Source organism: Culex pipiens, chromosome 2 (assembly GCF_016801865.2).
Source record: "Culex pipiens pallens isolate TS chromosome 2, TS_CPP_V2, whole genome shotgun sequence".
In the NCBI taxonomy this organism is placed as follows: domain Eukaryota; kingdom Metazoa; phylum Arthropoda; class Insecta; order Diptera; family Culicidae; genus Culex; species Culex pipiens.
The window spans coordinates 140936600-140950109 of NC_068938.1; the positions used below are offsets into that span (position 1 = coordinate 140936600).

At 37.1% G+C, this 13510-nt stretch overlaps 1 protein-coding gene across 1 annotated transcript; it reads left to right on the forward strand.

Annotated features, from left to right (window-relative positions):
* Positions 1 to 10863, forward strand: LOC120415253 (guanine nucleotide-binding protein subunit beta-2). The gene is made up of 6 exons (XM_039576719.2): positions 1 to 277; positions 9396 to 9841; positions 9901 to 10102; positions 10207 to 10336; positions 10412 to 10498; positions 10570 to 10863. The coding sequence occupies exons 1-6, from the start codon at positions 206 to 208 to the stop codon at positions 10674 to 10676; spliced, it is 1044 nt and encodes a 347-aa protein (XP_039432653.1). The 5' UTR covers positions 1 to 205; the 3' UTR covers positions 10677 to 10863.
* The last annotated feature ends 2647 nt before the right edge of the window (positions 10864 to 13510 follow it).

Here is a 13510-nt window from a genome sequence, read left to right on the forward strand (position 1 = left end):
GGGCGCTAGTCCTCTTCCGTTGAACGTCGCGATCGGTCAGTTACGCAGGTTTGTCCACGCGAACAAATCGAACCCAATCGATGGTGAAAGCATTCCCTGCTCGGTCTAGGCTGGAATAGGCGCGGTAATTTAATTTGTCGAAGCGGTTGAATTTGTTGGAAAATTTTAATATCACATTAAAAGTTTTTAAGTAAGCGGACCCACAATGGCGCCAAAGGATGATGCAGAAGTAACCGCGTTGAAGAAAGAACTCAGTGATTTGATCACCAAAATAAAGGTTTGTAACTGGGTCATAACGATTTATGAAACAATTTTTGATAATTTAATCCGCGAAGACCAAATCCTACCTCTAGACCGGCTCCGATTTAAAATAAAATGGCCGAAAACAATATTTGAGCCAATTTTGAATCTTAAATAAACATTGGGATAGTTTTTATAGCACAGCAATTTTTCATTTGGTCCTAAACAGTTCCCTGAAGAATGCGCAAGCGATTTATTTTTATTTGGAAATATGCATAGAAAGGATTTTTTAATTTTGTTATTATTAAAAAATCGCGTTTCACGCTATTTTTTTACACTTAACTAACGAGTCATTCGGGTCCTAAATAGCTCAAGAAAGAGCTATAAAAATAAAACAAAAGTTGTTCAAAATGGCCTCCTGAACATTGGGTGGAAAATAAAACAATTCACCAAGATGATTAGAGCAGCTAAATTGTTTTTCAAAAAAACATCAAATTATTAGCTCTACAGCATTACCTTAGCGTTCTTGATTGCGAGATTCCTACACGAAACTAGGTGTACGAAGGCTTGATTGTTGAGGCAATTGCAAACCTCTTTTTACACCTATTCCATCCCCCCGGGATTCAAACTGACGACCTTTGGATTGTTAGTCCAACTGCCTACAAGCGACTCCACCGAGGCAGGGACCCAGGGAGACGACTCCTACACCTGGACTGAGCTAACGACCTAACTTTTTTAGGCTAGTCCGGGGCCAACATTTACTTCCCGTCCGACGGAAGGCAAAAAAATAGTTGTCTCAAAATCCTTCAAAACTTCAAATTTCCTGTTCATTTTGTCAAAACAATTTGATTTTCATTTTTGTCTCATTTGATATTTATTTTTGAATTACATTTTACACTCAAATGTCACTTTTTTAAATTATTTTCAAGCTTCTTTTTATTAGTTTTTTCTGCTCCTTGAAAATTTGAAAAAATATTTGTCCTTGAATCACCATTCATAGTTTTGTATTCAAACAAAATTCAAGAACTCATTTTCAGCAAGTACTGTCTCTATAGAAATACTTAACGTTTGTTATTTTTTATTCCTTAACTTTAAGCATTTTTGAATACGTTTATTTTGTTGAGATTTCAACGAATAAAGCACACCATATAAACAATTACAAACGAGTTTTGTTTGGTTGGCCGTTTTCTGCATTGTCCCGATGTTTGGATGAAAATTTTAATTGAATTATGTTTTTAACGGTTGTCGGCAGGGATGCCAGGTCTGGTGGAAGTCGAATCCGTAGACTTGTTAAAAAATCCAGATGGTTGGTGTCTTGGGAACCCAAAATATTTTTATTCTAGCTAGGGGTTATAGTATTTCCCAAACAAATAGTTTTCTTTTTAAAGTTTTTTTTCACTAAAATTGAATTAAGGTTTTATCAAGATCAACAAAAAATTAATTTCAAATTTCATGCCTAATTTAACTATATTTCCACAGTTGTGCTAGTGTACATAAACTACAAAATATAAATGATTTTTCGAAAATATGTTTTTTCATGATTTTATGTGCATATGTCCGTTATGATGGTTATGATACATTGTGCCGTGACAGAATGACGTTTCTTTTTTTTCAGTTTTTTGCTGTAACTCGGAAATTTCAAAGAAAACATCCTCAATATTGTTACAGATTCTGAAAGTAAATATTATATTCTATTTTCTGGACATGATATGCTTTGGAAAAATGTATCCTGACTACCGGATATGTTTCAGGATTCCAACATATCTTTCGCCATTAAATCAAGTTTTAAAATTTTCCTACTGGTATACTAGCCCGGAGAATGTGTCTTATAAACACAGGGAAATGTATTTTAATGTTGAGTTTATTGAACTCCTATTTTCAAGACAACTCTGATTTTTATTACAAAAAATGATTTACTATAATTTCTTAGGTACCCTATTTAGAAAAAATTGCAACATTAACATTGAATTTATGTGTATTACATAAAAAATATGTCCACAGTCTTATTCCCATCATTGATGTAAAATTTGATAAACCTTCATAATACATATAATATTACTTAAATGACATTTGCAACGTTTTCAAGTGGTCAATAGTCGAAATTTTTTATCTTGCGAATGAACTATTCGATTGATTTGGTGTTTTCGGAAATGCATTTTACACCTGCCCAGCTGTTTTGCAATCATTAGTTTTAAAAATATCTAAGTACTGACGGTTTTTTTTTCGCTGAAAAAAACTTTTGCAGTAATGTACAACGGAAATTCACTAAAAATCAAAATATTTTTTAATCGATCGCAGGTATGCTATATATGATTTTTAACTCTAACAAAAAAATACACATTTTTATAATTAACTTTTGAATTACCAAAATTTGCATTTAAATTTTTCCAAAAAAACGTATGTTTGGCCGTGACTTATACAATTTTCACACAAATTTTAAACATTTTCAACTGCATTTTTGAAAGTAGAATCGAATAGCAGTTTTTAGAAATTTTGATAAAGATTTTAAAATGAAAAATTTTTCTTCATAAGTGTCCATTTCTTTTATTTTTTTTTTAGTTTTTATTTAGGTACAATTTTTTTATAAAATCGTCTAAAAAAACATTGTAGGTTTGTCTTTTCGTTCTTGCGATACAGCCACTTAAATATAAAAAATAAAAAAGATAGTTTTTAAAATGTCACCCGAACAGCACGATTTTTTTTATTCAAGATGGCCCTTTCATTCATTAAATATTATCTAAATTTAGAAAATTTTAAATTTTCCGCAAATGCTTAGCCAGGGCTACCTAACATCCGGCAGCGAAGGCATTTTATCTGGCCTACGGCGGTTTTCGAAAATTGTTTGTGTAGACCGTTCATGAAAATTATATTAATGTCATAAATAAAAAAAAAAATAATCAATTATATGATAAATTTTTTTAACATTTTTAACAAAACATTTATTGAAACATTTATATGAATTTTGTTTTTATCTTTTTTATGTACAAAAAAAAAATCAGGGACGTGCTGGTATGGAGAAAAGTTACAAAATGTCTATATATTTTTTTTAGTTTTTACATGGATTTCAGGTTGTGGGATATTACAGCGTTATTTTGCCAAAATTAACACATTTGAGCAATTCTCTACGGAATCGGTCTTTTTTCTTTAATTTCATTTTTTGTATTTTTTAATCCGGCTGAAACTTTATTGGTGCCTTCGGTATGCCCAAAAAAGCCATGTTGCATCATTAGTTCGCTCATATAATTTTCCATACAAATTTGTCAGCTGTCCATACAAAAATGATTTATGAAAATTCGAAAATCTGTATCTTTGGAAGGAATTTTTTAATCGATTTGGTGTCTTCGGCAAAGTTGTAGGTATGGATAAGTTCGACACTGAAAAAATATGGTAGTTGGTAAAAAAAATTTAGTGATTTTCTACTTCACTTTTTGTCATTAAAACATGACTTGCAAAAAACATTATTTTTTTCTGATATGTTTTAGGGGACATCAAATGCTAACTCTTCAGAAATTTCCAAAATTCGATCAAAAAATTCCTTCCAAAGATAAAGATTTTCGAATTTTCATAAATCATTTTTGTATGGACAGCTGCCAAATTTGTATGGAAAATTATATGGACAAACTATTTATGCAAAATGGCTTCTTTGGGCATACCAAAGGCACCAAAAAAGTTTCAGCCGGATTAAAAAATACAAAAAAAATCGAATGACCGAAATCTCAGAGAATTGCTCATTTACCATATTAATGCTCTGGACATATCTCGAAGCAAATTTGGTTTTAGTTATTAAGAAATATAGAAATAATAAAATTTATAAACAAAAAATATTTTTATAGGTGGTTTGAAAAATATTTTTTTCTTAGTTTTGTTTAAAATCTTTGAATTTTAAATCAATTTGATTTCACAAATAAATAATTAAATAAAAAAAAACATTAATTTTTTTTGATTATAAAATTAATTTAAAAAAAAAACAGATTCAATGTTTGATTTTTAAATTGTATTTTTGAATTTCATATCAATTTAAAGTAGAAAATAGAAACTAGAAATTAAATCATCGATTTGAAAATACTGCAACAAGAAAACTGACTTAGGGATTTTTTTATCAACCTGTTTACTACGCCAATTGCAATTTTTAAATCAGAATTTTTTAAAGCAATCGGCAAACATTTGAATTTAAAATCAATTCATCAAAGTGGGGAAATATTAAGGAGGGCGCAAAATTGATGCTTCGCCAAGGGCCCCTTGGACCCAAGGTGCATCCCTGAAGAAAAGTGACATTTTTCGTAGAGCAAAAGTTACTAAAAATGACCTCATGAACACGCGAAAAAAATATGTGGAATTTTCACTTGTAACCTTTTCTTAGAGAAAGTTACTCAAAACCCTATACAATATTCCTATGCTCAATTTTTGTTAAAGTTTTTGATCCGGAGAATAACTAAGTATAACATCGCAAAGCGCTAGGAGTTAACTCCGAAAAGAAACAGGATGTTTTGGGATTTTTTTTTGTTTCTTGGGCCCAATACACACCACATGTTCCAATTTCAATCCAAATTTGCCTTTTAACTCAAGTTTAACTTATGTTACGATTTTGTTTTAAATTATTTATTAATGTTTTATGTACACCAACATAATTATTTTTCAATCATCGACTTGACGTGACCTCAACCCACTAGATCGATTACTTATCTATCCAGGTTTTTAAGCGAAGATGGCGTTCGAATGTTGAACGTCCGAAATGTCAAAATCGCGCAAGAGCACCAACATTAGAAAAAAAAATGCGGCTGTCATGCCATGGCACACTTTTTTCGTAATGTTGGTACCACTGCGTGATTTTGACATTTCGGGCGTTCACCATTCGAACGCCAAAAGCTGGATAAGCTGCACTGGATTTCAGCCATCGCCTCATTTCTCCCATTTCTCCTAAACGACTTTTCATTTTAACGTTCCTCAAACCTTCTTCTCTAAAACAGATTGTTCAAAACGTTTTCATAAAGCATTTTTATCACGCAAAAATATAATTTCACGTCCTTCATACAATTATCAGCCAGCATGAAAATCCGTAGATTTTGGAGATCAATCCGTAGATCCGTAGAAATGGCTGAAATCCGTAGATCTACGGAGAAATCCGTAGATATGGCATCCCTGGTTGTCGGACATGTACGTGTGTCAAACGCGTTCTGACCTGAAATCCCTTCGACCAGTTGTCGCAATTGCAGCAACTTTCAGGGGTGTCAAGATAGCACGATCTGATCGAAACTTCTTTCATATGAAGAGTGAAAACAATGCATGGAGTTTTATCGGTTTTCATTAAATATCTCAGGATTGAAATCGAATTTCGGGGACCAGTGAAGGTCAAAAAATGAGGGATTGTGAGCTGCACAAAATGGCGTTCTAAGCTCCCGTGCGATAAGATAGACAGTTGTTTTCCTATAATTTTAAGAACGTGTTCAGAAAGCTTTAAAAAAGTTGGTTTTAGCCCAAAACAGATTTACATATTAGTTGTTAGTATAGAAAAGCTATAAAATCACTCGGAAAATGAACTTTTTATTTAGACCTCCTAGACTTACCTTCATTTGTACATATCGACTCAGAATCACCAGCTGAGCAAATCTCTGTGTGTTTGGCTGTATGTAGACATGTGTACCAAATCAATGTCACTGGCATATCCTGTCACAGGCTCAACCGATTTTGGCCGGAAAGGATTTAATCGATCCGTCTTAACGTCCCCTAAGTTGCTATTTAAATTCATGCAGTTTTATCATGTATTTAAATACACTCAACCGGCGGTCGCATGATTGTGATGCATGGCTGCATGAAAGTATATCAGATTCTGCATGAAAACTGTCCTCATGCATTTATTGCGCTATAGGGGTATGACAATTTTGCCCGTTACCGATAATTATCGACATCACCGACGGCTGTTTGGTTGTATTGCAAAAAAAAATCTTAACAGAACGAGGATTAAACCACTAACTTTTTGGTAATTGATCCGACACGCTACCACCGCACCATGGACGCTTGATGGATTGTGTGTGACAGAGCACCAAAACAATCTCCTCTCTTAAGTTTACTAGGGGACGGGCCAGCTTTATATGTGTTGGTGAGAACTGCAGATCGCTGACATGTTTACGACGCGGGCAAAAATGAGCTATGAGCTTGCTGCAAAAACTGTTATAAAATATAACATTTTCTGCAGCAAATCCACTGTTGCAGATTTTGATATATATTCTTCCTTTGGGTGTAGTTATGTTAAAAAAAACTTTTTTCATATTAAATTAAAATTATGGTAAAAAGGGTGGTTTTTTCATGAAACCCTCACATGTTATATATTTTTAGAAAGCATATGAGAAGACATTTTAGGTGGAGTAAGAATTTTCAAGATCTGACTTACCTATTAAAACTTACAAGCAGTTCAAACAATGGTCTGAATTCACATAACCTCAACTGGTCGGGTCTGATCGCCACGAAAAAGCCGTGTAGCTATTTTCCTCAAAGGCCGTGTCTGTATAATCTTGACAATCTGTAGGTAGTCTGTTTTTTTACTCATCACTTATTTTTATTAGGACCTCTTAGGTGCTGCGAACGTTAGGGGAGATCCATAAACATGTGGACACTTTAGGGGGGTTGGAATCACTCTACAAATGAAAGGAAGGCACCAACCACCTAAAGGTAGATTAAGTAACGTTTTTGAACTACTTACCATGGAAAAAAGTGTCCAGGACATTCGTGGAAATACAATGCCCATCCCAGAGGGTCCCAGAGTTCCAAACCTTAATAGCATGGTGCTCCCAACGAATAAACCAAATCTGAATTCTCCCCTGTCGATTCAGCGTTGTGTTGTTCCGTGCTCAAACTCAACCCAATTCAACGAATCATGTCTCTGCGATACGACTTTACGCAGTAGGCCTGGCTGTTTTGACGCTTGTGATGCTTCAATTCATTCTAATGCAATGGCTCACTACAGATGTTTGGGAATCTGATTAGATTAGATTAAATTAGATTCCTCCCTGACCTATTTTTAATCATTCTGAAAAGATGTAATGGCCTTTTTTTCATTGCCAAAAATAACAGTATTGAATAGTACTTTTCAGCATTCAATTGAGTTTTCGAATCGTTTTGGAGATTGACATGTTTCATGATGGGAAATAACCTGGTCTTATAGGTGGATCGATCTTCAAAAAATATTTGTTTTCACAGATTTGAAGAAAAATCATTACCTTTAAAACCCTATTTGGGGTTTTAAAGGTTTTCATTTTGACTGTCAACAGATATATCACTTTAAAATCAATCATACCTATAGCCTGATTTTTGAGTGATATTATAATACATGGTCCCAGAAGTTCACATAAAGAATGGAAATCTTTGAAGTGACAGGCAGAACGGATTTACAATCCCTAAACTGCCCATGTTCTCATAAATGTCCCATATGCAAAAACAGCAAGCTGAGAAAAACGCATTTGAAGTTTGTCCCACACATAAGGCTACGTGTTAAGTTTTCGCGAAAAAACTGGATTTCCTCCTGATTTCTAGAACAAAGTACTGGATGTTATAGGCTCTTTTGAAAGGGCACACGATTTTGAGTCAAACTGCATCAATATCTCAAAAACGATGAAAATGCATATGGGACATTCATGCGATCATGGGCAGTAAAAAGGGTTTTAAAGGTAAAGGATTTGTTTACAAATCTGTCAAAAAAAAATGATTGATCCACCTAACATCAAAAACCTTAAAATTTTGATTAACGCAATTTTCACCAATACATATTTTTATTTTATTATTATTAAACAATTTTCCATGTATAAATCTCCGATGGGGTATCGCCGTTTATAACATTTCGCTCCACGCCGTGTAAATATTGTTATGTAAACAGTGTTCGGATGCATCATGAGACCAGTCGCTCATAGGTAATTGAAAAATCCTTCCTTGTGACAGTTTGACAAGTTGTGAGTGATTACCTAAGTTTGATGATCTGACAACTAGATAATGAATATAATGATAATTAAGACAAGAAATTGTTATGTGTGGTAATTAAACATAATATAAACCATTGGAAGCAGCCGTCTGAAGGTGAATTAAGTAAACATGTTTAGTAGAGTGTAACAAAAATGACTTTTTGGCGGGCATTCAAGAGTTTGTTCCGGTGGGCATACTAAGCCCAAATCCAAAATATGAACTTGATTGCACGGAGAAAAAAGAGTTCCTAAGCCTTGCGACGCCTTAGACGCCATTTGATTTTGCTGGGACCGATTTTTCGAAAAATGCCAAACTTTGAAGGTCTGTACCCAGCTCCAGGGTGCTCCAAATTTCAATGTTACACGGAGAAAAAAGAGTTCCCAAAATCGCGAACAAGCGTTCATGAAAATGGGAACCACGAACAAAGTGTTTAAATGCCATGGTACGTTTTTTAAAAACTCTTTTTTTCTCCGTGTAACATTGAAATTTGGAGCACCCTGGAGCTCGGTACAGACCTTCAAAGTTTGGCATTTTTTCGAAAAATCGGTCCCAGCAAAATCAAATGGCGTCTAGGGCGTCGCAAGGCGTGACGCATATCTTTTCTGCCGGGACCGATTTTTCGAAAAAAAATGCCAAACTATGAAGGTCTGTACCGAGCCCAAGGGTGCTCCAAATTTCAATGTTATATATACCAAAAGATGTGCAAAGATCTGGCCTACGCGCCAATGTTGTTAAAAATAATGCCTCAAAAAGTGACATTTTTGAAAAAAAATCTTTTTTACGGGTTAAATCCACTTTAAAATTCAAGTGCAGAGCGCCAGCTCCTGTTACGGAACAAACCCTTGAATGCCCGCCAAAAAGTCATTTTTGTTACATCCTAATGTTTAGTCTTTGAGGTGATTGACTTAGGATTGACCTTATTTTACATATCTCGTGACAAGAGTCCATAACTCTGACTTTGATATCAAGGCCAACGTTGATTCGGTACCAACCTGTTGTTCAAAAAGTCTCGACATTCCGCTCCGGGGACACGTGTCCCGGTGGACACATACAAGGATTCCCACCGGATATTCTATTTCAGTGCCCAACTGACTCAGACTTATAATGAAATAACAACTCCACAACAAACTCTCGATCCAATTAAGCTAATTTTCCGTGGTTTGTTAACTGTCACTTTCTTTCCTTCGTTCCCCTTCATTTCGCAGGACGAGCAAAAGAAGGCCGCCGACTGCACGCTGCAGGACAAATGCTCGGACATGGGGGACGCACCGAAGGTGCGCATCTCGACGAAAAAGTTCCTCAAGGGTCACATCAACAAGGTCAACTCGGTGCACTTTGCGGGCGACTCGCGGCACTGCGTCACCGGTTCGCTCGACGGCAAGCTCATCATCTGGGACACCTGGACCGCGAACAAGGTGCAGGTCATCCCGCTGCGGTCGGCCTGGGTCATGAGTGTGGCCTTTGCCGAGTCCGGGAACTTTGTGGCTTGCGGGGGCATGGACAACATGTGCACCGTGTACGACATCAACAACCGGGACGCCCAGGGCAACGCCAAGATTGTGCGCGAGCTGGCCGGCTACGAGGGTTTCCTGAGCTCGTGCCGGTTCCTGGACGATACGCACGTGCTGACCGGGTCCGGCGATCTGAAGATGTTGGTTCTGACCTTTATTTTCCCATATTTCCAACACTGACATTGCTCGTCTGTTACAGTTGCATTTGGGATCTGCAGGTGGGCAAGAAGACGTCCGAGTTCGATGCCCACAACGGGGACGTGGTTTCGATCTCGCTCAGTCCGGACAAGAACACGTACGTGACGGGTTCGGTCGATCGGACCTGTAAGCTGTGGGATGTGCGCGAGTCGACGCCGAAGCAGACGTTCTTCGGGCACGAGGCCGACGTCAACAGTGTCAGCGTGAGTATTGGAGAGTTGGATTCACAATTTGTTTAAACTTGCCAATATTTTGAGAAACTGGAAAGCTCACAAAAACTGGCATTTCATTTTACACATTTTTGCAGTACCATCCCAGTGGCTTCGGGTTCGCCACCGGCTCGGAGGACAAAACGGCTCGTCTGTTCGACTTCCGGTCGGACCAGCAGATCGGTCACTTTGAACCACCAAACAAGAGCAGCGGTTTCACTTCATGCGGTGAGATTGATATTCATGGAAATTTGTAACAATTTGCAATTGTAACGTTTTTTCCCCCTCTCTTTAATTCCTCAGCTTTGTCGTATAGTGGCCGTTACATTCTGTGCGGATCCGACGACAACAACGTCCACATTTGGGACACGATGAAGGGATCGCATAACGGTAATGTGCAATAATTTGAACAATTGAATTAGCAAAGACTAATGAGAGCGAGCACGCGTTTGCACTTTCAGGTACGCTGAGTGGCCACGAGAATCGTGTCACTTCAATTTGCATGGCCCCGAACGGAATGGCGCTGGCCTCGTGCAGCTGGGACAATCATGTTCGCGTTTGGGTCTAAACAAGAGGGAATATGTCGCGCCAGTTTGAGGAAATCGACGAAGTTTTGGCTGGTTTGGATATTTCAGTTGTTTGTTTTCTTGCTTTGTAGTGAAGTCATTCGGAGAAAGTGTTATACTTGCAATTGCTAGAATCTAAATAAAATAATAAAATTGTTACATTACACAGTCCAATACAAACCAAAGCTTGTTTTGAAGTGTTTTTACTTTCGCCTAATGATACCAGATATATCAAACTATTATGAGATATGCCCATTGAAAACGTGGACACCATTGCAGCGACCTCAAATTTAAATCATTAAATTTGTCCATTTTTCGAACCTCACAACAGTTCTGACCATGCGCGCTTACGCAAGCATAAATAATTTTATTCGTCGACTCGCGTTGCGCGACAAATAATTAAGCTTATGTACAGGTGTGGATCATGAGTCATCCTCACCTGAAAAGCCCTTTATTAATTTTCGCCAATTGTTAGGCAATCAAAAAAAATGGTTAAGCTTTCAATTATGAATGTGCGATGTTATTACACAGGGGAAATTGAGGGTGTGGCTTAACCAAATTCATTGGCATGTTTGTTCAATGGAGAATTCGACCTTCTCATTATTGACTTGCATTTTTGAGAATATTTGAGGAACATAATTTTGATCTTCCAATAACATAATTTAAAGTTTCACGACAATGGTTCGAACCCATGACTTCCGATTTTGAGGTGTACTCACTACACCATACGGAAAGTAATGAAGAATTGCAGAGGTCTGCACAATTTAATTCATGAGGTTCATCGATGCTTCTCATCGGAACGGACAACTTTTAGCAGAACAAAACTTAGTAGAGTTTTCGGGGACTGACTATAAAAACCCAAAATTCTTGAGGAGGGCGATTAGTTCCAGTCAGTTCCAGCCAGCTCAACTCCAGTCCAGTTCCAGTTCCAGAAGACGCCCCAGACCAGCCGGACCCGCCAGCAGCCACCAGTAGCAGAGGCCCCAGTCCAGCCGGACTTAGCGGTGGAGGCCGCGGTCCGCCGGGACTTAGCCGTTTGAAAAGTCGGCCGAGACTTAGCCGATTGAGAATTCCACCGGGACTTAGCCGTTTGAGAAGTCAGCCGAGACTTAGCCGATTGAGAAGTCCGCCGGGACTTAGCCGCCGTGAAGAGTCCTCTCGGGACGTAGCAGAGTTCGGGTCTGGCATGGCTCGGCGCAGAGGTCTGGAGGACAAGTCTGGCTTCAACATAGAGAACTGGAAGATCTTAATGCAAAGTGAAGTGATCGTGCGCGTAAAAAAGTTAAGAGTGTTACCGCAAAAATGTAATCTCTAAAAATGTGTTATATACAAATAAGTGAAGTTTACTGATCTGTTTTGACTCTACAAGTAAATATCACAAAAATCCTGAAAGCCTAAACCGCTCGGGCCGTTCACCATCAAGCATAGCATAGCATAGGTGTCTACCCGTAGCTGCTACTTCGTTATTGACCAGGACCCCCAAACATTGCTCCGTGGACCACAGATGAAAAGTAGGAACCAATCATCACCCCTTCGCAATTTTCAAAGGTCCCTATCATGCTGATCAATACCGACGCCGGCCACGACCAGAGGTAAGACACGGGGAAGTGGATGGGAATGTTAGCCGATACTTGAGTGATGGGACCGCTAAATCAGCTGCGTCTCCGACAAAGTATCACATGAGTTTTGAGGGGTTAGTAAGATGGGTATGAGGTCAGGATTCACTGTGGTAGGTGATGCGACCATAAGCAATTTGTTTATCGGTTGAAATTTTAAAAACCTTAGGCAGCCGGCTGCGGAAAGATACCTATCTAGGGATTTAAATATAGTATCAATTCGACCGCGATTCTCCAGAAAAAAGAAGAAGAAAAAATCCAATCACCCCATGTACACAAAAGAGACGAAAAAGCAGGACTGCGCGTCCCCTCAGGCACCGCACAACTGATCATTATGAGATATGCCCATTGATAACGTGGACATCATCAAGAACAAAAAAACTAAAAACCATATTTGAGAGTTCATGCCATCTTTTTCAGATACATTTGGTTAGTATATCATTGAATTTTTGAGCTTTCTCGACCTCTTCCAAACACTGAAAAATTGACTAGAGCGTCCAGGGCCGTAGCCAGGATTTTTGTTCGGGGGGGGCTTGGGTGCAAAAATTCAAGGAGTATAAAAATCAGCAAATCATTTATACCATCACTTGGTTTGTGGTATAATTATTGAGATGAATTGTAAAATTGTAATGTATTGTATGCAAAAAAGTTTTCAAAGATTTTCATATTAAGTTTTCAATGTCTTCATTGAAGAAACTCCTTCGTCATTTTTTTTCTTTATTTAAACAGCTAGTTTGTATTAAAGGAGTAGAGAAGAAAGTGTTTTTTTTTTTTACATTTTCTTGAATTGTTTAATTGTTATCCAATTGCGTGATAAACGTCGCTAAATTTAAAATATACATAACTTGAATCAAATTTTTGAAAGCAAAACATTTTTTTTAAAGAAATATCGATTTATCTAACCATAAGTATAATGTTTTCTGTATTTTATACTGAGAGAAAAACCCACGAACAAACTGCTAAAGTTGAACTATCAAATTTTAAACCGTCTGGATTTACATTTTCAGCTGTGTGATAATTGTGATGGTTTATCTGACATTTTTCATTTTTTCTAGCACAACATAAAACTCATAACTGGAATATTTGTTTTTCTTAAAATGTTATAAACAAACTTAAACAATGTTTTATTTTAATTGTTCTAAGCTATTGAAGCCATTTCATATTTTGCGAAGCTCCTGGTGCTCTCAAAAATAAATAATTTTAATGAAATACAAACAAAT

Excerpts from the sequence above, each read along its gene's own strand:
- LOC120415253 (XM_039576719.2), top strand. The coding sequence starts at position 206 with ATGGCGCCAAAGGATGATGCAGAAGTAACCGCGTTGAAGAAAGAACTC. Across the intron at positions 10,103-10,206 it reads CCGACGTCAACAGTGTCAGC|TACCATCCCAGTGGCTTCGG; the intron begins GTGAGTATTGGA and ends ACATTTTTGCAG. Across the intron at positions 10,499-10,569 it reads GATGAAGGGATCGCATAACG|GTACGCTGAGTGGCCACGAG; the intron begins GTAATGTGCAAT and ends TTGCACTTTCAG.